The sequence below is a fragment of the Stegostoma tigrinum genome, chromosome 18, assembly GCF_030684315.1.
Source record: "Stegostoma tigrinum isolate sSteTig4 chromosome 18, sSteTig4.hap1, whole genome shotgun sequence".
NCBI lineage: Eukaryota > Metazoa > Chordata > Chondrichthyes > Orectolobiformes > Stegostomatidae > Stegostoma > Stegostoma tigrinum.
The window spans coordinates 53,606,043-53,632,915 of record NC_081371.1 but is presented as its reverse complement, the minus strand read 5'-3'; the positions used below and the strand labels follow the sequence as shown (position 1 = coordinate 53,632,915).

Here is a 26,873-nt window from a genome sequence, read left to right as displayed (position 1 = left end):
CACTTAATGACATCTAAGAGCAATGTTGTGCATTCTGGGGTTGCCCAGAAGCAGAGTGCCAAGTACAGGTGGGTAATTTTAATCAGCATGTCGCAGGAGCAGGCAGGTCTTGAACCAAGACCGCTAGCTTAGAGGTAGAAACACTACCATTGCGCCAGAAGCGCACTGCACAACTGCATTTGCAATAGCAGCTGAATGTCAGATGTTTCTCCGCTGACGGTGAGAAGCACAATTTTTTTTTACTACTTCTACTAGCAGAAGTAATTAATTCATCTGCAGAGATAGTAGCAATTTGGTTTTGTTGTTAATTTTAAGAACATTCACACACAGATGTGGAGTTATTAACGTGAAATTTCCCTTCTCAGCCACAAATGGAAACAAATGAACAGCCCCTGTCTGGGCTGATTACTGACCTCGCTGAATAAAGAGGACCCCTGCAGTGCAACTAATTGGAACACTTGGTAAACCTTCAATCACTGGGCATTGTAGCTGTGTTTTAAAAAGGTGGAAATGCTCAGAGCAGGCAGAGAGCAGCTTAGTAAATCTTAAGGACCTTCTGAACACGCAGGAAATGTTGAAAATAATAGTTTATTTGTACTAGAACAATTAACTAATAAACATTCAAATGGGGTAAAAGTAAAAATTTGCTCGAGATTCAAAGGTTTTGTATCAATATTTGCCACCATATGGTTTTCTGAAGCTGGACAATTGCCTCGTATTATGATGTACCTTGTTGTAAACATATTTTATGCAAATGCATTTATTGCTGCATAAAATATATCATAGTATATATGAAGGTCTGTTGCTCTTATTTCAAAATATTCTTTGCCCATGAAATTACCTTCTTTTCCCTAAACTTTTCCTCTATTTGTGATATTTTCTAAAATGCCTTGTGGTATATGCCATCTCTGTCCTTTGTGCTGCTGAGTAAGCATTGTTTGAGATAGTTTGCTGCCACCAATCCTTCTTCATCTTAGGGTCAATGCAAAGCATTGCATTTTGCTAAAACAAACTAGGGTAGGACTTGTACAGTTAGTGGTAGGGCTTTGGGAAGTGTTGGCAAAGAGAGAGACCTAGGTGTTCAGTTACATAGTTCTTTGAAAGTTGTGTCACAGGTAGACAGGGCGATTAAGTAGGTGTTTAGCATACTTCCTTTCATTGCTCAGACCATTAAGTATAGGAATTGGGATGTCGTGTTGAGGTTGTACAGGATGTTGATGTGGCCATTTTTGGCATACTGTACACAATTCTGTTTGCCCTGCTGTAGGAAGAATATTATTAAATTGGACAAGGTTCAGAAAAAATGTACCAGGATGTTTCCAGGACTAGAGGGTTTGAGCCATAAGGAGAAGTTGGCTCGGCTGGGTCTTTTTTCACCGGAGCACAAGAGATTGAAGGGTGACCTTTAGAGGTTTATGAAAATGAGGGGCATAGATATGATGAATAGCAAAGACCTTTTCCTGAGGGTATGGGACTTCAAAACTAGGGGGCACAGTTTTAAGGTGAGTGGGGAAAGATTTAGTAGTAAGCTGTGAGGCAACCTTTTCACACACAGGGTGGTTCATGTGTGGGATGAACTGCCAGATTAAGTGTTAGATGCTGGTACAGTTACAACATTTAAATTACATTTGGATAGGCACAAGAATAGGAAATTTTTACAGGGAGATGGGCCAAACGCAGCCAGTGGGACTAGCTTAATTTGGGAAATGGTTGGCGTTGACAAGTTGGACCAAAGGGTCTGTTTCGTGCTGTAATATTCTATGGCTCCAGTCTTTGCTTTGTCTCGCACCTATTTAGCGATTAACGATACAGAATACACAATGGTAAGCTATCGTCGGATGAGGTCCAGTTTTTAGCATGATCACAATAATTACAACTATAGATGGCCAGGTATAATGCCTGGGACAATCGGGAACTGATACAAATATCTGCCCCCTTCAAAAACTAGTGAACTCCTCATCTCCACCCACAAAGTATGCATAACATCACCAGGATGCATTAGCCCATGTAACATCAACTTCATCTTATGCTACACCATTAAGTTCTTCCAGTTCAGAAAAAAACACTTGGGAACAACAATCATTATTCTATTTGTTCATGTACAGACCTTTAAACTAATACATTATCACATAACTGAAAAGAAAGGAAATCTTGTTTGTTAAGAAATCCCATAAAAGGCAGATCTATATAGCTTTATCTATGCCCCTTCATTTTATAAACTTTTATAAGGTCAGCCCTCAACCTCTTATGTTGCAACTGATAAGCCAGGGCAGCACAGTGGCTCAGTGGTTATCATTGGCGCCTCATAGTGCCAGGCATCCAGATTTGACTCCACCCCTTGAGCAACTGTTTGTGTGGAGATTGCACGTTCTCCCTGTGCCTGCATGGATTTCCAACCACAGTCCAAAAATGTGCAGGTTAGGTGGATTGGTCACTCTAAATTGCCCAGCGCATCCAGGGATTTGCAGGCTACGGTAGGTTAACCATGGGAAATGCAGGGTTACAGGGATCTGGTGGATGCTGTTCGCATTTTCAATGTGTGCTAAATGATGGGCTGAATGACCTGCTTCCATACTATAGGGATTCTATGATTTTACAGCTGGTGGGCCGAACTTGCCTTGCGGTTTTCAAGACCTTAACCCTCAGCTTCTGTTAATCACTCACTGGTAATGCATAATCAGGAGACCTCAAACTGTAGGACAAACACTTACTATTAAAGTTCGCTTCTAACATTGCAGGTCCACCAGTTCCATTAAAATGTAGAACACTCACCAGCGCCTACCTTGCTAGTGAAGAGAATTGTTTGAATACCTTCGCACCAGTACCACCTACTTGGAGATAGCCCCACTTGACAGTCCTGGACATCTTCTTGCAATTCCAAAGACATTTGTAAGCAAGGATGACAGAAAGAAATTTGAGGGTGCATACATGAGGATCAATGGTCGGCACAACATTGTGGGCTGAAGGGCCTGTTCTGTGCTGTACTGTTCTATGTTCTAAAGAATACACTGGGCACAGATTCTTTTGTATAATACCAAATTTCCCCAGCTGCAATCCGTTCCAAAGAAGGGCCACTGGATTCGAAACGCTAACTCTGTTTCCTCTCCACAGATGCTGCCAGACCTGCCAAGTTTCTCCAGCACTTTCTGTTTTTCTGTGTGACAGATTCTTTTGATGCCTTGCCACTTGTCACCCATTAATGATCTGTTAGTGAATGCGAACATCCCTACACCAGCTCCTGGTATGCTATAAGGACATGAATCGAATGAAAAACTGCAGTTCATGGTGACACTAGCATAGGTGCAGGAACTGATCAATAGGTTTGAAATTATGCCTTAATGAAAAGCAGGAGAGTGTCTCCTTTTCTCCTGTAATTAACTTCAACTGTGGAAGTAAGCAGTTTTTGAAAAGGTGTGATTCATGACAAACGCAATTTCATTAGTGACTCATTACTTAAAAAGGAAGGAGAAATGCTCCTGTAATTCACCTAAAAGGGAATCTCAAGCCTCAGCATTCAGTTTAAAATATATGCTTATATTTCGTAAAATATGTTTAAAACAGTAGACATCACTGAACACAACGAAGCCTCCTGGGTATCTGAATCCCATAAGTTGCTGATTGTTTTGTTATCATTTCATTTTCTGCATTTTCTGTGTAACATTTTTTTAAATGCAGCTGCATAGAATGCAGCCTGACTGCCACCTATTTTACTGCACAGTGAACAGCAGAAAAAGAAACAGAGAAGGCAAATCAGGCTGAGCCTCTTTCACTTCGAGAAGAGAAGCAATACGGGCGGCCAGGTAGAGATCCTTAATTTTACGAAGAGGTTTGAAAGTGTGGACATCAAGATGTTTCCAGTTGTGATGAGTGTCAAACTTGAGTTCGTATATATAAGGCAGTCTCTAACAAGTCAGATTGGGAATTCAGGGGAAACTGCCACATCCAGAAATATTCAAAATGTGGATTCAGTAACACATTGAATGGAATTAGTTTTATTGTCATGTGTATTCAAATGAGTACAGCGAAAACTTTATAAGTTGTCATTTACATCTCCATCTTAGGTACAAAGGCAGATTCAGCCCAGCAGCTGTATATAGACCTGGCTTGTATGAGTTTTCTTAACACACAAGATTTCCTGTCTCTTCAGTCATGTGATAATATATTTGTTTAAGGGTCTGTACATGAGCAGATATAATAATGGTACAAAGGTACAGCGATTTCAGTTGCAAAATTACTTACTGTATAACAATGTCACCAACATGCTGCACTATCTTAGGTACACAACGGTGCCTCTGTACAATAGGCTGCAAATCCCTGGATGCCCTGGGCAAGTTAGCACGACCAATCCACCTAACCTGCACATTTTTGGACTGTGGGAGGAAATCCACGCAAACACACGGAGAATATGCAAACTCCACACAAACAGTTGCCCAAGGGGGGAATCGATCTGGATCCCTGGCACCATGAGGCACCAAAATGCTAACTGTTGAGCCACCATGCTGCCCTGGCTAATAGATAGGAGCATAGGAGGTTGAAGGGTGACCTAGTAAAGACAACTAAAATAAGGGACATAAATAAGGCTATATAGACCTGCCTTTTATGCAATTTCTTAACAAATAAGATTTCTCTTCAGCTATGTGATGATATATTAGTTTAAGGGTCTGTACATGAACAGATATAATAATGGCAGTTGTTCCCAATTGTTTTTTTCTGAACTGGAAGAACTTAATGGTGTTGTATAAGATGAAGGGCTTAAAGTTCATGTTATTATCATGTGAGTTATAGGGGAATGGGTCTGGATGGGTGCTCTGAGAGTCGGTGTGAACTTGTTGGGCTGAAGGACCTGTTTCCACACTGTACGGGTTCTATAAACCTTTAGTTACACAAGAGAGAAATGAAGAAAAAGAAGTTATATTACAGCTGTACACTGCATGCCTACAGGTCAGAAAAACAAGAGGCCAAGTTAAAAAGAGAAACAACGCATCAATTGCATCAATTTAAGTGGGTAAAGTGAGAGATGTGTAGAAAGATATGCAGATGGGTTCATGGGAAGTAGTTATGGGCAATTGGCTAAAATGTACTATAATTGAATATAATTTATTTCAGTTTTTGATGAGACATAGGCACCACTGACAAGGCTATCATTTGTGGCCCACCACTCACTACCCTTGAACTGAATGGCTTGCTTGGCCTTTTGAGACATCAGTTAAGTCATTCACATTGCGATGGGGCCTGGGGTCACCTGTAGACAAGATTTCCTGTGTCAAAGGGTATTAGTGGATCAGTTAGCATTTTACAACTGTCACGATCACCGTAACTGAGGCTTGCTTTCAATTCCAGATTTTTATTAACCAAATTTTAAACACTACTGGCTGACATGATGGGGTACAAATCGTTGTCCCCAGAACATAACCATGGGCCTCTGGATTACCAGTCCAGTAATATTTTAACATCATCTCCTCCTGAATATTAATACTATTTTAATATTATTCATTTCAACCTTGAAAATATGGAGTTCTTTATATTAATAAATCCCACGAGTACCAGCAAAAAGCACCAGAGGAATTTATTTTTAATCAGATCTGTCAGAACTTTTCCATTTTGTTTACTGTGTGTGCACATTGGCTTCAAATGGTGGTCAAGTGCTTTTGCATTATTCAACAACGGGCAGTGAGCTGTTGCTACTGAACACAGGATTAGAATCCCCTGCGTGTTGGTATAGGTGGATGACACAGATATTAATCTGAGTTCAGGTAAAATGAGCGATGCCCACTGTGTAACTGATTTATTTCATCTCTCTGTTTTCTGTCAGATCTGAATGACCCACAATATGTTGATTCGCCCCTGATCAAATTCTCACATAGTTGCAAACAACCATGACATGAAGGGTCTCGGCCCGAACCGTCAGCTTTTCTGCTCCTAAGATGCTGCTTGGCCTGCTGTGTTCATCCAGCCCCACACTTTGTTATGACAGAAGGTTCATCTTGATGGCTCTGGGTCTGAACTTATGTTTTGCTGCTATGAGCTGAAGGATAAAAAGAAGTGCCTTTCCTTTTACAAACCCAGGACTTCCCTGAGTAATTCACAGCCGATCAAATGTTACTAAAGCGAAGTCATTATTGCAATTTAGCAAACGAGGCAGCCAATTTACACAAAGCAAGCTCCTGAAATAGCAACAACATATTGACCACTTAACCTCTTTTGTCAATGTTTTTGTTAACAAAAGCAGAGTTAACATTTCGAGCCCATTAACACGGAAACATTGAATCTGTGATCTTCCCACAGATGTTACTAGATCTGCAAGAGTTTCTCCAGCAATTTCTGTTTATGTTTCAGATCTCCAGCGTCTGCAGTTGTTCATTGTATTAAAGAATATCTGGGTCCTGTTGACATTCACTTGCCCCAATGGACCCTGTTCATGACCCCGATCAACCTCCACTCACTCCTCTGGGGAAAAGGGAGTAGGAAATACATGATCAGAATTAGAAGGACTTAGACTGTGATGAGGGCTGATGGAGTTAGAAAGTAAAGGGATCAAGGTTATGGCAACTGAAAGACATGGTTGAGCCCAAAAAATTTGCGTTCCTCCCCCACTGTAATTACACTTTCACCATGTCTACTGATCCTCTCTCTTCCTCCAACTGACCTCCCTCCCTCCTATAGTCAGCCCTTTCCCTCCTTCACAATGAGCGCTCCTCTAATTGACTGTCTTTCCCAACCTCACCCCCTATCGGATTAGCCCCAACATACAAAACAGCCCCCAGGAGACCTTCTCAGTTATGCAGGAATGTGGCATTGAGGTTAAAATCAGATCAGGTGTGATCTTATTGAATGTCTGAGCAGGCTGAATGGCCTATCCTTGTGTCTTCCTCACATTAATGCATTCCCAAATTCTACTATCTCCTATCAGGTGAAATACCCATGCAGCATCAGGGCAGCACAGTAACACAGTGGTTAGTACTGCTGCCTCATAGCACCGGGGACTTGGGTTTGATTCTGGCCTTGGGTAGAGTTTACATGTTTACCCCATGCCTGAGTGGGTTTCCTCTCACACTCCAAAGATGTGCTGCTTAGGTAGATTGACCATACTAAACATTGTCCTGTAGCGTGCGGGGTGGCTCTGGATGAGGTGCTCTTCGGAGGGTCGGTCAGGCCAAATGGGAGAATGGCCTCTTTCTGCACTGCAGTGACTCTGTGATCCACTTTGTCAATTCTGTTCAGAATCTCATGCTTGAATAAGATCACCTCTCTTCTTCTTCTAAACTTCAACAAGTACATGCCCGGCCTGTTTATCCTTTCTTCATTGTACAGTGTCATTGACTTCAGAATCATTTGAGCAAAACACCTCTTCACTGCAATTATTTTGATTTTTAAAGTTGTGTGTTTGTGTTTACAACCAGGATAAACCAATAAACAATGAAATTGCTTTTGTCTTTCTGTATTCCTGCATATCTTTGATAATCTTTCATCCCCTTGGTAATCCAGAACCTATCTATTTCTGCCTAAAAAGCAATTGAAGATACTGGATCCACTGCCTTTAGACAAAGGGAGTTCCAAAGACTCACAACCCTCCCAGAGAAATGTTTCCTCATCTGTTTAAACAGGCAACCCCTTATTATTAAACTATGACTCCATAAGTTCTAGACCCTCCCATAAGAGGAAACATCCTTTCCACCTCGACTGACAATTGTTGGAAAAACCCATCTGATTCACTAATGTCCTTTAGGGAAGGAAACTGCCATCCGATGAAGGGTCTAGGCCCGAAACGTCAGCTTTTGTGCTCCTGAGATGCTGCTTGGCCTGCTGTGTTCATCCAGCCTCACATTTTATCTTGGAATTCTCCAGCATCTGCAGTTCCCATTATCTCTGAAACTGCCATCGCTACCTGGTCCAGCCTACAAGTGACTCCAGACCTACAGCAACGTGGTTGACTCTTAACTGCCCTCTGGGCAATTAGGGATGGGCAATAAATGCTGTCTAGCCAGTGACATGCTCATTCTGTGAATGAATAAAGAATAAAGGCCATCTGGTCAAATTCCCTCGGGACCTTATGCTTTAAATGAGTCTCCTCTGACCCATCTAAACTCCAGAGGATACAGGCCTAACAGAATTAAGTCCTCCAGCTTAATCTGTAAGCAACATGTGGACAGGATACAATACTTAAACAAATTGTTAAGGAAACCACTATGGGATTCTCAGGACATCAGCGCACGGAAAAGGGAAGATAAGTTTTATGAATTAGAGCAGCAATCACTGTTTACTAATGCTAGCCATGTAACTCCTGTCGCCTTGACGATAAGCCGTTGACTGCTTGTGAAACAACATGTCATCAAAACCATTTTCTGACAAAATCTTTTCCAGGGAAAAAACTGCGCGCTGGAAGTGAATGTAACAATGGAGAGTACAATCAAATATCACCAGACAAGGATGTTCAAAATATTCGCATGAAGAGAGCAACCAAAGAAGTGTCGAGAAATTGAAATGAGGTTTACGGTCACAAATGTCAGCTCCAAATGATGTGAAAACTCGCTGGTTGTTGTTAGTGGCCGTGATTATCAGCCTGCAATGCATCCAAATAACCTTTTGTTGAATATAGCCTGTTTTAAGTTAACGGGAAATCGGACCAGGTATATGCTGTGAGTTTGCTATTCCTCATCCAAGCATTGATCTTCATATTTTCCTTCAGAAACATGAAGCAATTATGCTGCCCAGTGAAGACTTTAGCCTATGTTTTCCCAACATGCAATGGCAAAGGACAAGGTTCCTCAACTCCCAGTAGTACCCCATCAGAAGGTTACAAAGCTGACAAGATCCAATAGCTATGTTTATGTTCTCTTGATTTTTCAATTGCTGGTTTATTCAAACTTGAGAGCTTCTTCATAATTATTTCATTTGGGATCTGGGTTTAGAAATGGGTTAAATTTTCCTCTGGGCCTTGCGTCTTCTGATGAGGTTTATTCAAGAGTTCTCTGTGCAACATGAATAAAACTAATAACAGCACCCCCTGTGGGTGTTCCCATTAAACAGCGACATCACGTGAACCCAATCAGAATTTCTCTTCAGTCGACATGTCTGTCACAAGCATTGCCCAAGTTCATGACCAACGCTTTCTTACAAATTCACTTAAAATGACACGTAAGGTAACATACTTTGCAGATACTTGAAAGAAAGGCAGCAGATACACCCCGCAGATGTTGTAATGTGTAGTTAACATTCACTCTCACAAATTCAAGACTTCCTTTCAAAGCATAAAATTAGTCAACCAATAATATTATCGTACCTCAACCTAGGCCATTCAGCCCTCCAAGACTATTCCACCATTCAATTATTTTATTCATGGGATGAGAGCATTGCTGGATACTCTGATATTTATTGTCCATCGCAGAAGATGGATAAGAGCCAACCCACATTACTGTGGGTCTGGAGCCACATGTAGGCCAGACCAGGTAAGGATGGTAGTTCCTTCCCTAAAGGACATTTGTAAACCAGATGGGTTTTTCCCCAACAATTCATGGTCATCATTAGACATTTAATTCCAGATTTTTATTGAATTAAAATTCCACTATCTGCCGTGGCAGGATTCAAACCCGGGTCCCCAGAACATTATGTGGGTCTCTGTTCTAGAAGTAGTACTACTAGGCCATCACCTCGCCATATCAGATCATGGTTGACCTGCATCCTAACTCTATTCACCCTCAATGACTCCACGTACTCATGGAGACAAAAAGACACTGTTGAGTTTGGAGCAAAGTGATGGCACTTCTGGCCCAAGGGAAGTGCTGGCCTATTTGAGACACCAGCACTTCTTGGAGACCGGATGTCCATTGTGAAAGTACCCGGGACTCTGAGCTCTGAGCCAGTAAATGCAATGGTTGGAGATACATTGAATGGCAGCAGTTGTCACCAATTCTCAATCCATGGACTGCCCCAGTGCTACAAGTATTAAAATCTGTCTCTCGAGTCTACAAACTCCTGGGGCTCCTGACTGCTTTCTGAAAGCAGTGATCGACATCAAACAAGGAAGGTTCACGAGTTATGTTTCAATCATTTATGATACTTTTCATCTTTGAGCCGTTTTCTGATCTTCAACAGGGTCTTTGAAAATTGACTTTCTGACTGGGTGCTTCCTGGCAAATCAATAATGCATTTTTCAATATTTTTTGAATCCAAAAACGTGAACAACAAAGTCCTGATGGCTGGAGGGTTGAAGTCAGGATCTAGCTTGTTTGCTCACCAGTTTTGCAATGGTCAACCCCTTTTACTGAAGGGTGTAAATATATGTGCTCGTAGGCATGCACTCAAAAACTCCAGTCTAAATGATATTTCCTTATGTCCCTCTTCCATGGGGAGCATGGAACCAGTGATAATATTTTCTACTGAGTCTTACACTGACATTGAATGATGGGTTTGAAGTTCCCATGTAATATTTCTATAACCTGCTCCCTCACCCTCACCTGGTCTGGCCTACCTGTGACTCCAGGTGCACAGCAACCGAAGAGCTTAAAGAAGACTCATACCGGAGTTGAACCATTAACTGTTTTTTTTTCTCCACAGATACTGCCTGACCACCTGAGTTTCTCCATCATTCTCTGTGTTTGCACAGCAATGTGATTGACTCCTGAATGCTTTCTGAAATGACCTAGCAAGCCACTCAGCTGTATCTAACAACAGCAAAATCTGATGGACCACCAAGGACTGGATAAGGCACCAGAAATGATACAGCCCTACCAAACCTGCAAAGCCCTCCTTACTAACATCTGGGGACGCGTGCCAGAATTGAAAGGTCTGTCCCACAGGCTAGTTTAACAACAACCTGCCATAACTATTCTCAGGGAATCATACATAATACACAAAATGTCCCAGAGAACACCATTGCTATCTCTGGGTGTGTCCTGTCCCATCAACCAGAAGTGATAGCACACTAGTACACAGTTAGGAATGAACTATCTTAGGAGTGCTCAACATTTACTGTCAACCCCATGGCATCAGGCAAAACATGGGTAAGGAAGCTTCCTGCTGAATACAACCTATCACTCTCCCTCAGTGGATAATTCAGCTGTTCACATTGAACACCGTTTGCAAGATGCACTGTGTGTTAAGGGCAGAGAATATACTCTGATTGGGACCTAGAATGCACATTACCAAGAGTAGCTCCATCAGTATTGATCAAACTGGCTGAGTTCAGAAAGACATAGTTGCTAGGCACCTACACCATGCATGGGCTGCAGTAATTCAGGAAGGCAGCTCACCACCACTTTCTCAAAGAGCAATTGGGAATGGAAAATAAATGCAGGACGAGCCAGCGATCCCCACGTCCCATGAATGAACATTTTAAAAGATTTAACAACCATAAGTGAGTTCAAAATATAAACTAGGAACATAACCGGCAGGATTTGAGTTAATATATTTGTAGCCTTTATTTTAATTGCTCTAGATTCTCAACACCTAGGCTGGAAGGAAAATAAACTAATTAGGTTGATTTAAGTGAATTAATTTTGGTCAATACCATCAAGATTTTTTCCTGGCATCTGAACAAATTCTTAATTTCATAACAAATTTCAGCTTTATTAAAATAAATTGTGCCATCTATTTTTCTCACAATTACGTACATCATCTATCTGTGAAATTGGCAGTACAATACAGTACTGTGAGATCAGGTAATTGACCTTGATACAGTTGAAACATAGAAAAGTTGACAGTATGAAACAATCCATACCTTTATGATGGTTTGCAGCTGATAGCAATTTTCCCCAAAGGGTTATCAAACATATGATAAGTAGCAGTGTCCCTTTAACCATCCTATTAAAAAGAACAAGAGATCATTGTTTACAGTTGGCTATATCTTTTGGGATATACTATAACAAATAATCAATTCACAATAAATTAAAAGTCATTCAACAATGACAAGTGATGAAGTATAATGGTGCACAATTGTAAACCTTATGATTCCCTGACATTTCATAATTTTAGTCCAATGGCAAAGCAATAAACTGTCAGCTATCAACTCCTGAAATTATTGACTTCTAGAGTAATGATCATTTCATTCATTTATAACTGAACACTTGTCGTAACATTCAAGGCTATGATCTTAGTGTAGGAAAGTGGGATCTCTCTCCCACTGCCTCCCCCTCTCTCCCTACTTATTTCAGAATCCTCTCCCCATCCCCCTTTTTTGATGAAGGATCTAGGCCTGAAATGTCAGCTTTTGTGCTCCTAAGATGCTGCTTGGCCTGCTGTGTTCATCCAGCTCCACACTTTGTTGTCTCGGATTCTCCAGCATCTGCAGTTCCCATTATCTCTGAGTGTAGGTAGTACTGTATTATTCGATGGGCCGAAGGGCCTCTTCTGTATTGTATGATTCTATGATATAAGCTGTCAGACAGGCACAATTCTGGAAGGCTTGCTACATCCAGAAGATAGCAGGTTTAGGAAAGGTTATAGCTGGTCTCATTGAATTGTATCTGAACAAATGTGACCTCTTTTCCTTCAAATACTTCAGCATGAACAGGCTTATGAAGCACATATCTCAGCAGGTGGAAACTGGAACCAGGCATTTAATGGAAAGCAAGCTCAAGGGAGAAGTGGCGTTTCTCATTAAGCATGTCTTATTTGTAGCTCAGGAATAAGCAGGCTTCCTTCAGCTAAGAAACCTAACACATGCACTGCCAAGTGATTTCAATTTTCCCCGATATATAACACCCATAGTGTCAGAGGAGCTCATTAATCAGCCTTTGTTATCTGAAATGAAACTCCAGTCAGTTATTCTACTCAGATTAATTATGTACAAAAAATGATGCTGTAGCCAGATCTCCCATGTTAAAACAGCTTACAAATGAAAATGTATCATATTCCTCAGCCAATACCACTGTAAAGACATCAATTAAAATATGAGTCCTCTTTGATGTCTGGAGTTTCAGACATTTAAATTGTGGCATACATAATGTCATCATTCAAGTGAAAATTGAAATATGATATACGGGTGGACAAACTTTACAATGTTCTAAACCCCAGCTTTAGGAGTTGAGAGAAACTTAAGTACATAGTCTAAGGTGGCATTGACTAAACTCCTGCACTGTCTTAAGTGTTGTCTTTCATTTGAGATATTAAAACCATGATTCCATCCACTCTGTCAAGTGGAAGTAAAGAATTCTATTGCACTGTACAAAGAAAAGCTGAGAAGTTCTTCCAGTACCTCAGCCAACATTTATTCCCAAACTAGCAGCATTAAAAAAAAGAGTATTTGGTCGATTGACTTGTTTCAGATGGTTGGAGCTTGCTGTGTGCAAATTGGTTGCTCCTTTTCTCACATGGCAATGTAATTACATCGTAAAAGTACATAATTCTCAAATTATTTTCGACAACCTGAGTTTGTGAATGGTGTTATATCCAGCATGTCAGCGTTCCACTAGATTGAAATCTAGTGGAACGTTGACACGAAGTGGCTCTGTGGATGGCATGGTGGCTCAGCGGTTAGCACTGCTACATCACAGTGCCAGGGACCTGGGTTTGATTCCACACTCGGGCGATCTTCTGCATGGAGTTTACATTTTCTCCCTATACCTTTCCTCTCACAGTCCAGGGATGTGTGGGCTAGGTGTAGTAGCCATATCAAATTGCCCAAGGTAACCAGGGATGTGCAGCATAGGTGGATTAGCCATGGGAATTAAAAGGTTGGGGAGTGGGTCTGGGTGGGATACTCTTCAGAGGATCGGTATGGCCTGCTTCCACACTGTAGGGATTCCATTAAATTGCAAGATAATTCTTAGACAAAGGATCTCCCATTTTCTCTCTGGAAAATATCCAGGAGACTTCCACTTCGATTTTTTTCGATGTGAAGACTGGTATCAGCGAAGGGCCCTTGAGAAGAAGCATGCAGAATCCAGCTTGAATTGCTATTTGGTTATTCCCAACTATTTTAGGGGCAGTTCAGTTCAGTTCAGTAAGGACTGCACAGAAATAATGAAATGGAGGTAAGTATTCACCAGCAGTGTCTGAATGGCATTCTGACAGAGCGGATCTCTTCGTTATTGTAAAACCAATCAGTCACAGGAATATTGATGGCGATTCAGAGCAGGTGATGGCCTAATGGTACTATTGCTGGGCTGTTAACCCGGAGACCCAGGGATGTTCTGGGGATCTAGGGATGAATCCTGCCTCAGCCGATGGTGGAACTTAATTCAATTTTTTTTTAAATTGGAGTTAAAAGTCTAATGATGACCATCAATCCATTGTCAATTGCCAGGGAAAACCTATCTCGTTCACTAATGTCCTTTAGGGAGGGAACCTGCCATCCTCACCTAGTCTATATATGACTCCAGATCCACAGCAATGAAATTGACTCAACTGCCCTCTGGGAAACTAGGAATAGGCAATAAATCAACACTGGCCTAGCCAGTGATGCCCTCATCCTGTGAATGGACCTTTGAAAAAATAAACTGGGAGGTTTTATAACTGATCTGATCAGACAAATTTTATTCAATGTGCATCCCTCAGAAACTTGATCCATAAAATCAGAGGAATTTGTGACTACACCTCAGTGAATGGCAATGGAAAACAGGCCACTCAGCCCTATTTTTGCTGATATCTCCCATGTGTGGCTTGTTCTCTTTGAACTTGATGAACATTGAGCACTTGTTAATTTTACTATCCCTTTTTAAATGTGCATCCTTGTTAGGATCAACAGCTTGAGACAGATGCAGATTATTAGGAGAATGGATGTACAGGTAATACGCGATTTACAAACATGTGACTTACGAATGCTCATGTTACGAACGTGATCCCATAGGGTGTATTAATGTTAATTTGAAAGATTTGACGAGCAAAAGTTTCCTTGGTGTTACAAATGGCTTTTATAACGCCCTGCACTGTGTTCCAATTTGCATACAAATTAACCTGCGAACACTTTCAAGAATGGAATCTGAGATAACAAGGCATAGAGCTGGATGAGCACAGCAAGCCAAGCAGCATCAGAGGAGCAGGAAAGCTGACGTTTCAGGTCTGGATCCTACTTCAGAAATTTCCTGAAGAAGGGTCTCTACCTGAAACATCAGCTTTCCTGCTCCACTGATGCTCTACACCTTGTTATCTCAGAATCTCCAGCATCGGCAGTTCCTACAATCTCTGTGATCTCCAGCATTTGTTTGTTTTCTGGGCTAACTGTACATGGTCTTTCAGGCTGGACTGTAGCTTTACTTCATGCACCATGAACAGGTTTGGTCATCACTAACCTACTTCAAACTTTCCCCATAAGTTTCCTGATAGAAAGTTGTACATTGTGCAAATAATCATTGGCCCACTTTCATTTCAGCATCAAACAATAGGATCCTTGCAAAATTTTCAGGATCAATGTACCATTATAGCATGGCAGTATCTTTTCAAAATCTTACTTTGTGTTTATTTGAGCAGATAGGATAAAAAGCACTAATGCACTGAAAATACTGACTTAATGCTCTGGGGGAGAAAGCATCCCAATTAACAAAGCATTGTTCATCAATTGGCATTTTATAAATATATCCCCTCTTTGTGCTGTTTCCTTTTATAAGGAATCCAGTGCATGTCAAACTGTATTTTGCTCACACCCTCTGGGATTGGGGCATGTTTTTTCTTCTCAGAGAAGGACATATAGAGTTTAATAGAAAGCCACTGGCCTTAATCTTTGAGAGAAGATAAAAGCACACGCTGTTGAACTCTTTAGTTTCAAGGGGAAGAGCTCCATGAGTGTTAAGTCATGATTTACCATTTCTACATCGGAAACTCTGAACAGATGGGGGTTCTTCAGAAAGGACTGAGAAGAAATTTAACAAAGATATTTAAGATGTGGAGGTTCCAGTGTTGGGCTGGGTGGGCAAAGTCAGAAATCACACAACACGAGGTTATAATCTAACAGATTTATTTGAAATAACGATCTTTTGTTGCTCCTTTTTCACTTCATCTGACTTCACCCGAAACATCAGCTTTCCTGCTCTTCTGATGCTACTTGGCCTGCTGTGTTCATGCAGCTCTACATCTTGTTATCTCAGCGCTTTGAAAGCTCAAGATTTTAAAGGTTTTAAGATTACAAGGGGTTGTAATAGGGAGAACACAGAGAAGATGTTTCCGCTTAATTGTGCAGATTCCAAAATTTAACATCATAAAGATGACCCAACAGGAGATTCAGAAGAAACATCTTTACACTCTCTGGTTTGAATGTAAAACACAAAATCATAGGGAGTAGCTCAGGTAAATAACACAGATGCACTTGAGGGGAAGCTGCATGAACACATAAGGAGAAGGCCATAGCAGCAGATTAAGTTAACGGGTTTTGATGAGAGTTATGGGAGAAGGATCATGTGGAGTAGAAACACTGACATAAGTCAGGTGGACAGAATGAGCTGTTTCTACAATGCAAATTCTATGTCATTGTGTTAATGCCAATATTAATTCTTAACATCAAAAGAATTGACAATGACGTCCCATCGAGCTAATATTTAAATAATTTTGCAAATGTTTTTGCAAAGAGTTTTGTTATGTACCAGACCAGACCCCCTCAAAATATTTTAAGAAGTTAGCCTTGACTCTAACTTTTCTTATTTTAAAGGCAGGTGTAAGGTGCTATATTCCAGATGCAATTAGTCAAACTACTCGACATTAAACAAAGCACAATTTATTTGCTCGCTGAGCTGCTTAGTGGTTTGCAGACATTTCATTACCCAGCTGGGTAACATAATACCAGGCAGGAAAACAAAACTGCGCTTTATCAGAGGCGGCACTGTTGATGTTACCCAACAGGGTAATGAAATGTCTGTGAGCTAACAAACCAGCTTGGTGAGCTAACCAACCTCAATGTCTACAACCTGAGATACAAATCTACTCAAGAGGCTTGGACAATTTATTTAAACTCAATAGTTAAAATACAACAAAAGAAAGAACAACTTAGATTAACAAGTCTATTGGAAAACTTACCATAATAATAGATACAGTAAATATTACTAATTAGCTGTTCCAATATAGCAACATTCAATATGGCAAAAAAGCCAATAAAGAAAACAGATTTGTCTTGTGGGTAACCCAGCCTCTAGCTGTAACTGAAAGAGGAAAACGATGCCTTCTACTTCTTCAAAGCTCCTGCAACTTCTGAAGCTAAAAGCTAAAAGAAACCTAGAAATCCTGGTCTATGAGAGCTGGCCACACCCATCCAGGCTGTGTCTATTGCTCCAACTCAAAAAGAAAGACCTAAACCCTCCCAAGTTGTTTACATTTTCAAAGGCAGCTTGATACTTCTAGTTCAATCTCCCTCTTAAAAGAAACCAGGAAAACATACATGTGTTAAAGACATACCATCATCACAGTTTGATCAATTGCAAGCACCTTTACCAGAATGAAAGAGCTACATGAGTGGCAGAAAAAGGAACCCAAACTCGTAAGGCTTCCTGTAAATGTACGGAATATATTACATTAAACATCAACTGTCAGTTCTTATCCAGCTGTAATCAATGTTCTGTTGTCACCAATATCACATTTCCGATAACAAATACCCAGGACAGTCACAGGTAGGATAGTGAAGAAGGTATTTGGTAATCTTAAATTATTGGTCAATGCATTGAGTATTAGAGTTGGGAGGTTATGTTGCGGCCATACACGACATTGGTTTGGCCAGTTTTGGAGTATTGCATACAATTGTGGTCTCCCTGCTATTGGAAGGATGTCGTGAAACTCGAAAGGATTCAGAAAAGATTTATGAGGATGTTGCCAGGGTTGGAAGGTTTGAGCTATGGTGAGAAGCTGAATAGGCTGGGGCTATTTTCATTGGAGTGTTGGAAGCTGAGGGTAAACTTATACAGGGCTTTAAAATCATAAGAGGCATGGATAGGGGAAATAGTCAAGGTCTTTTCCCCAGGGTGGGAGAGACCAAAATGAGAGGGCAGAGGTTTAAATGAGAGGGGAAAGATTTCAAAAGGACCTAAGGGGCAACTTTTTCACATAGAAGTTGGTGCATATATGGAACGAGCGGCCAGAATAAGTGGTGGCGGCTAGTCAATTACAACATTTAAAAGACATCTGGATGGGTATATGAATAGGAAGTGTCTAGAGGGACATGGGCTAAATGCTGGCAAATGGGGCTAGATTTATGTAGGATATCAGGTCGTCATAGATGAGTTGGACCGAAGGTTCTGTTTCCGTGCTGTATGTCTCCTTGATTCTATGACGGTTTGCATTCACAGAGCAAACAACAAAAGATTTTATCTGAGGTAGTAGGAACTGCAGATGCTGGAGAACCTGAGATAGCAAGGTGTAGAGCTGGATGAACACAGCGGGTCAAGCAGCACCATAGGAGCAGGAAGGCTGACGTTTCAGGCCTAGACTCTCTGCCACAGTTAGCAACTGTCTCAGTCACTTAACATAAAGTTTTGATTTGATTTGATTTATTGTTATCACATGTACCTAAGTACAGTGAAAAGTTTTGTTTTGCATGCAGTACAGGCAGATCATAACAAACAAAGATCATCAGGTGATTGAACAGAGTGAGGAATACAAAGTTACAGCTGCAAACTAGGCACACAAAAAGCAAGATCAACATTAGACTTGAAGCTAGGGATAATGGGAACTGCTGATGCTGGAGAATTCGAGATAACAAAGTGTGCAGCTGGATGAGCACAGCAGGCCAAGCAGCATCTTAGGAGCACAAAAGCTGATGTTTCAGGCCTAGACACTTGATCAGAAAATGGGGAGGGGGAGAGGGTTCTGAAATAAATAGGGAGAAAGGGGGCGACAGATCAAAGATGGATTGAGGAGAAGATAGGTGGAGAGGAGACATACAAGTTAATGGGGCGCGGATGGAGCCAGTAGAGGTGAGTAAAGGTGGGGAGGTAGGGAGGGGATAGGTCAGTCCGGCCAGGACGGACAGGTCAAGGGGACAGGATGAGGTTAGTAGGTAGGAAATAGAGGTGCTGCTTGAGGTGGGAGGAGTGGGTAGTTGAGAGGAAGAACAGGTTAGGGAGGCGGGGATGAGCTGGGCTGGTTTTGGGATGCAGTGGGGGGAGGGGAGATTTTGAAGCTGGTGAAGTCCACATTGATGCCATTGGGCTGCAGGGTTCCCAAGCGGAATATGAGTTGCTGTTCCTGCAGCCTACGGCTGGCATCATTATGGCACTGCAGGAGGCCCAGGATGGACATGTTGTTAAGGAATGGGAGGGGGAGTTGAAATGGTTCACGACCGGGAGGTGCAGTTGTTATTCAGGCTTGAACTTAGGTGTCCCAAGCACATGATGCAGCTGAACAACACTATAGTATCATTAATGGCCAGAAGGAAAATATTTTGTTCCTGGAAAGCCTTTTCCTGTGCATTCATGAAGAGTGGAACCTGTGACAACAGAATGCTTTGACAATATTATTTTTCCAGCCAATGGACTTACCTTGTGAATTAATATGCATTTATCAATTGTAAATTGTAACTGTGGCTTCCACAGATTCACTATCCACTGAGAGAAAACAAATCATTACCATCTCGGCCTTAAGACACCTACTCTGAGATGCTGCCCTCTGATTGTAGGTTCTCCAACAAGGGGAAAACAATCTGTCAGCATCTACTCTGTCAAGTCACCAAGAATCTTGTATGTTTCAATATGGTCTCCTCTCATTCTTCTAAACTCCAATCATTATATGCCTAACCTCCTCAACCTCTCCTAGGGTGGCACGGAAGCTCAGTGGTTAGCACAGCTGACTCACAGTGCCAGGGACCCACATTCAATTCTAGCCTTAGGTGCATGTCTGTGTGGGGTTTGCACATTCTCCCTGTGTCTGCATGGGTTTCCTCTGGTTTCCTCCCACTGTCCAAAGATATGCAGGCTAGGTGGGTTAGGCATGCTATAGTGCCCAAAGCTGGCATTTTGGGTCAGGACCATGCTTCAGAAATCCTGAAACATCAACTTTCCTGTTTCTCTGCTGCTGCCTGGCCTGCTGTGTTCCTCCAGCTCCACACACTGTGTTATCTCTGAATCCAGCATCTGTAGTTCTTACTATCCAGAAGTAATATGAGCCTAGTTTCTCTGGCTGAGGAGTCAAAATGCAAAAAGACATGGCAAGGTGATGATGTGAACGTCCAGGTAGGCTCAGAGTAAGAACACTATGACAGTGAGTGAAGAGCCTGGAGATGCAGCCAGATGCAGTCCATGAGTTGGGTGTGTGTCCCTGAGTGTGCAGTGACCTTGCTGCAACAATACAATGAGAGTTACCAGGGCAGCCCCAGGAGTGGCACTGGAGTTCCCTCTGTATGGATTGGAGATGCACCATGAAGGTTCTTTGAATCTGGCATATGTCAGATGCCAATGTCCATGGAAAGGGAATGTGTATAGCCAGTGCCCATGGAGCATGCCCTGAGTTGTTGCTATCCTGACAACATAGAGGTCATTCAGAGCAAAAGACAATCTGAAGACGGAAGATCCCTGCCCTGATTTCGAGGCTGAACTGTCTCAGTATCTAACTTGCTTGGAGTGTATGGTAAGACAGGAAGCTACGTGTTAATGGGCAAGAGATAATGGGAACTGCAGATGCTGGAGAATCCAAGATAATAAAATGTGAGGCTGGATGAACACAGCAGGCCAAGCAGCATCTCAGGAGCACAAAAGCTGACGTTTCGGGTCTAGACCCTTCATCAGAGAGGGGGATGGGGTGAGGGTTCTGGAATAAATAGGGAGAGAGGGGGAGGCAGACCGAAGATGGAGAGAAAAGAAGATAGGTGGAGAGAGCATAGGTGGGGAGGTAGGGAGGGGATAGGTCAGTCCAGGGAAGACAGACAGGTCAAGGAGGTGGGATGAGGTTGGTAGGTAGATGGGGGTGCGGCTTGGGGTGGGAGGAAGGGATGGGTGAGAGGAAGAACAGGTTAGGGAGGCAGAGACAGGTTGGACTGGTGTTGGGATGCAGTGGGTGGAGGGGAAGAGCTGGGCTGGTTGTGTGGTGCTGTGGGGGGAGGGGACGAACTGGGCTGGTTTAGGGATGCGGTGGGGGAAGGGGAGATTTTGAAACTGGTGAAGTCCACATTGATCCCATCAGGCTGCAGGGTTCCCAGGCGGAATATGAGTTGCTGTTCCTGCAACCTACGGGTGGCATCATTGTGGCACTGCAGGAGGCCCATGATGGACATATCATCTAAAGAATGGGAGGGGGAGTGGAAATGGTTTGCGACTGGGAGGTGCAGTTGTTTGTTGCGAACTGAGCGGAGGTGTTCTGCAAAGCGGTCCCCAAGCCTCCGCTTGGTTTCCCCAATGTAGAGGAAGCCACACCGGGTACAGTGGATGCAGTATACCACATTGGCAGATGTGCAAGTGAGCCTCTGCTTAATGTGGAATGTCATCTTGGGGCCTGGGATAGGGGTGAAGGAGGAGGTGTGGGGGCAAGTGTAACATTTCCTGCGGTTGCAGGGGAAGGTGCCGAGTGTGGTGGGGTTGGAGGGCAGTGTGGAGCAAACAAGGGAGTCACGGAGAGAGTGGTCTCTCCGGAAAGCAGACAGGGGTGGGGATGGAAAAATATCTTGGGTGGTGGGGTCGGATTGTAGATGGCGGAAGTTTTGGAGGATGATGCGTTGTATCCGGAGGTTGGTGGGGTGGTGTGTGAGAACGAGCTTTCCCCCCACAGTGATCGAGAACGCCCTTGACCGCGTCTCCCGCATTTCCCGCAACACATCCCTCACACCCCGCCCCCGCCACAACCGCCCTAAGAGGATCCCCCTCGTTCTCACACACCACCCCACCAACCTCCGGACACAACGCATCATCCTCCGACACTTCCGCCATCTACAATCCGACCCCACCACCCAAGACATTTTTCCATCCCCACCCCTGTCTGCTTTCCGGAGAGACCACTCTCTCCGTGACTCCCTTATTCGCTCCACACTGCCCTCCAACCCCACCACACCCAGCACCTTCCTCTGCAACCGCAGGAAGTGCTACACTTGCCCCCACACCTCCTCCCTCACCCCTATCCCAGGCCCCAAGATGACATTCCACATTAAGCAGAGGTTCACCTGCACATCTGCCAATGTGGTATACTGCATCCACTGTACCCGGTATGGCTTTCTCTACATTGGGGAAACCAAGCGGAGGCTTGGGGACCGCTTTGCAGAACACCTCCGCTCAGTTTGCAACAAACAACTGCACCTCCCAGTCACAAACCATTTCCACTCCCCCTCCCATTCTTTAGATGACATGTCCATCATGGGCCTCCTGCAGTGCCACAATGATGCCACCCGAAGGTTGCAGGAACAGCAACTCATATTCCGCCTGGGAACCCTGCAGCCTAATGGGATCAATGTGGACTTCACCAGTTTCAAAATCTCCCCTTCCCCCACCGCATCCCTAAACCAGCCCAGTTCGTCCCCTCCCTCCACTGCACCACACAACCAGCCCAGCTCTTCCCCTCCACCCACTGCATCCCAAAACCAGTCCAACCTGTCTCTGCCTCCCTGACCTGTTCTTCCTCTCACCCATCCCTTCCTCCCACCCCAAGCCGCACCCCCATCTACCTACTAACCTCATCCCACCTCCTTGAACTGTCCATCTTCCCTGGACTGACCTATCCCCTCCCTACCTCCCCACCTATACTCTCTCCACCTATCTTCTTTTCTCTCCGTCTTCGATCCGCCTTCCCCTCTCTCCCTATTTATTCCAGAACCCTCACCCCATCCCCATCTGATGAAGGGTCTAGGCCCGAAACGTCAGCTTTTGTGCTCCTGAGATGCTGCTTGGCCTGCTGTGTTCATCCAGCCTCACATTTTATTATCTTGATCGTGTGGTATGCTGTGCAGTGATCAGTTGGAATTTTGTGTCAAGGAGTGGCTGTTCCTGCTTTTTATCATGGGAACATTCAGATTATCACTCGTCAACAGTCAAGTGACCAGCTAGGGCCTGCCACAACAACAGAGGAGCTTAACTGGTTTCTCTGGTTTACTCTGTTTTTTTCTTAACTGGACCAGTCATTGAAATAACGTAAGCTTGTATCTCTAGTAATGGAAGTTTGCAGTAAACTCAATTTATTTTAAGAGTCTTGCTAAAGGTTAAAGCCTTACACATTCAGGCAGTGTATGGTACATTTAGCAATTACTCTGGCAATCTAGCTCACTTATATTGAAAAGAATAGATCGAACAATGAAGGCTTGGAGTGTTCCCACTCAGCTTCAGCTTTGTTGGCTCAGAGGTTAGCACTCCTGTCTCACAGCGCCAGGGACTAAGGTCAATTCTGGCCTTGGAGGCCGTCTGTGTGAAATTTGCACATTCTCCCTGCGTGTGCTTTGGGCTACAGCTCCAGTTTCCTCCCACAATCTAAAGATGTGCAAGTTAGGTAGATTGGACATGCTAAAGGTAGATTGGGGCGGCACGGTGGCTCAGTGGTTAGCACTGCAGCCTCACAGCGCCAGGGACCCAGGTTCGATGCCAGCCTCAGGCAACTGTCTGTGTGGAGTTTGCACATTCTCCCTGGGTCTGCATGGGTTTCCTCCGGTTTCCTCCCACAGTCCAAAGATGTGCAGGTTAGGTGGATTGGCCATGCTAAATTGCCCGTAGTGTTCAGGCGTATGTGGGTTATAGTGGGATAGGTCTGGTTGGGATGCTTCACGGGGCGGTGTGGACTTGTTGTGTTGAAGGGCCTGTTCCCACACTGTAGGGAATCCAATCCAAATGGCCCCATTGTATCCAGGGATGTGCAGGATATGGGGATTAGTCATGCAGTGAACAGCATATCATCCTTGCAAAAAGTCAAAAGAACTGTCAGAAAAATAAGTTTCACATTGTGTGTGGTCTAAACTTTTTTATCTTCAGAATTTTGTTTATGTTGCTTATTTTAGCCCATTTGCCTTTTGTCTGTCTTAATTATAATTGAATATTTAGGGTGTTTTGAATGGATTTAGTTTAAGTTGTATAAATTAGGAATTAGTGATAATGGGAACTGCAGATGCTGGAGAATCCAAGATAATAAAGTGTGAAGCTGGATGAACACAGCAGGCCAAGCAGCATCTCAGGAGCACAAAAGCTGACATTTCGGGCCTAGACTCTGATGAAGGGTCTAGGCCCGAAACATCAGCTTTTGTGCTCCTGAGATGCTGCTTGGCCTGCTGTGTTCATCCAGCTTCACACTTTATTATCTTAAATTAGAAATTACCTCATTTCACTGCCCTTGTTACTGTATTACAGAAAAGAGTTTATTTCTACCATAACTGAAGAAACCTGGTGTGATTTGCTTTGTTCCTGAGGAGCAGTCAGTCAGGCAAATTGGTCATCTTGGCAGTCCCAATGGGCATTTATATATTTAGACAATTTAGACATGACCGCTTGTCTAACAGTGAGACACAGTTACAGATGGACTCTTCTCAGTTACACCATGTCATACTCTGGAGGCTTGTGGCTCTGGGATGTATGTGGGCGATATACGGGTGGATGTGAAGTTTATGTGAGGGATAAAGGAGAAAAGGACAAATAACATACTTTTCACGCCAAAATAAGACGGCATTGGAAACAGCTACAACCATTCTGCAGTCGGAAGAATTACACAGTTTGGGATCTACAAGATCTGACACCAGCGACATTGGTGGAATTGGCAAATGGAGATCAAATTGCCTGCCACAGTCAAAAAGGCAGAGCCAATTGGCAAAGCCTCTGCGACTGGTGGAAATACAGCAAGTTACACAGTGAGTGGCCAGTCAGTTCAGTCAGCAAGGATTCAATCACAGTCAAAGCAGATTGACCATGAAATATTGCAATTGAAACTTCAAGGCAACTGAAACTTAAATACACTCGAACTTGAAGTTGAATTTTGGAGAGAGAATGGAGAGATGAACAGAAAGGAATTAAGAGGCTGAAAGTCTAGGGATTCAGAAACAATACAGGGATAAATGTAGGGTAGAAAATGAAAGAGATAGAGAACAAAACCAGAAACTGCTGGAGAAACTCAGCAGGTCTAGCAGCATCTATAAAGGAGAAACAGAGTTCTTTGAGTCTTCCTTCAAAACTGCTGAGTTCCTCCAGCAATTTCTGTTCCCATTTCAAATCTTCAGCGTCTGCAGTTCTTTGTTTTATTACGGAGATGGGGAATACTCATTTTAAATGATGCAGTTAAAAATCAGACATCAGATGTTGAAGATTTCTCTGATGAGGAAAATCCTCGTCATCATCTAAAGTTCAGACGGAAACGTTTACATTTGTTCAGGCCTGACTAAATTTATTAAAAAGGATATGAAGATATTTTGAGAATATAGCAGAACAAATAACTCGCTGTCAGAGGAGATTTCTAAGGTTTATGACACAGTTTTTAAAAAAGTATACCCTGACTGTGTATCAGTTAGTTTCTGAAGCATACAGGCAAAAGTTTCGAAATTTCATAAAGCAGCCTGGACAAATCTATATTGAATATGAAAAGGTAAATTTCGTACACTGTGAGATAGATGTATTTAAGGAGTCCAGGCCCACACTTCTGCTGAGAACTTTATTTCAGCAAAATACTCACCTTAAAACTTAGTCCCTAGTGATTACTAGCTCTCAATATTTATAAAACAAATTCTCACCCAGTTAACCCTGAATCAATATATCCATCACATCTCTGTGGATCGAGCCCGTCTCAGAAATCTCTTGAGACTTCAATTGATAACTAAAGATTACACTTTTTTTCTTTTTAGATAAATTCATACAATGATAAACAAACAAATCAAAATACAAATTATGGGGAGATGCCAAGAATTGCAGATGCTGGAGCCAGAGGAAACACAGGGTGGAGCTGGAGCAGGCCAGGCAGCATCAGAGGAGCAGGAACATTGACATTTTAGGTAGGTACCTCTCTTCAGAAATGGGGAGGAGAAAAGGAGCTCAGAACTCCCTACCTGCACTCACCTATCACCATCCCACCTACCTTCCCCAGCCCCACCCCTCCCCTTTCTATTCACTTCTGAGCTCCCCTTTCCCCTCCCCATTTCTGACGAAGGGTCCCAGCCCAAGACATCAACTTTCCTGCTCCCCTGATGCTGCCTGGCCTGCTGTGTTCCCCCAGCTCCACACTGTGTTATCTCAAAATACAAATTATATTGCTGTGTTTTCTCAATGCATATTAAAGTTGCAGACATCACTTTTTCCACTATGTCCAACAGTTTCTTAGAGCTTGCTCCTCTCTCAGTAAAACAATCAGATAGCTGACTGAGACAGTAGGAACTGCAGATGCTGGAGAATCCGAGATAACAAAGTATAGATCTGGGCGAACACAGCATGCCAAGCAGCATCAGAGGAGCTGGAAAGCTGACTTTTCAGGCCTCAACCCTTCTTCTTCATTTTCTGAAGAAGAGTCTAGGCCCGAAACGTCAGCTTTCCTGCTCCTCCAATGTTGCTTGGCCTGCTGTGTTCGCCCAGATCTGCACTTTGTTATCCCAGATAGCTGACTGCTGCTTTCCAGTCATTTCAATTTATAAATTTCTCCTTTCTCCAGCATCTGTTTTCAAACTAAATATTGATCTTCAATCTTTTCTCATTCACAGATTTTCTTGAGTCTACATAATCCCAGAATGATTTATTATTGATTAAATACTCAAGGGCATTACTGCTGAATCGCTTTATAGAATTTCTTCCAGTACAGGTAGATCTCCTACAACACATTTGTTCAGGCCTAGTTCCGTTCCTGCGTGACCTCACACTATTAAAAAATCACATTATAGAGAAATCACTATACCTGGGCAGCAGAAAGCTTGTGTTATACAAACAGCGCCTGCTATTCATCATGTAACATATAATTTGCATTATCAAGACTAGTGTTACAGAAGAACTATCTGTACTTGCTCTCAGAAAAATTAGTGAACCAGATGGATTTTTCCTAACAATTAGCATTGGATTCAGGATCATTTTAATTCCTAATTTTCATTGAATTCAAAT

The 26,873-nt window shown here is 42.8% G+C and overlaps 1 protein-coding gene across 3 annotated transcripts in view; it reads right to left on the bottom strand.

Moving 5' to 3' along the window:
- Positions 1 to 26,873, bottom strand: part of LOC125460664 (chemokine-like protein TAFA-2) — a 270,791-nt gene that overhangs the window by 108,257 nt on the left and 135,661 nt on the right. For all 3 annotated transcript variants that reach the window (XR_007249305.2, XR_007249306.2, XM_048548345.2), the window contains exon 3: positions 11,717 to 11,799. Coding sequence is in view for 1 of the 3 variants with exons in the window: in XM_048548345.2 (XP_048404302.1) it covers positions 11,717 to 11,798 (82 nt within the window). In the remaining 2 variants the exon portion in view is untranslated. The remainder of the gene's footprint in view (positions 1 to 11,716; positions 11,800 to 26,873) is intronic.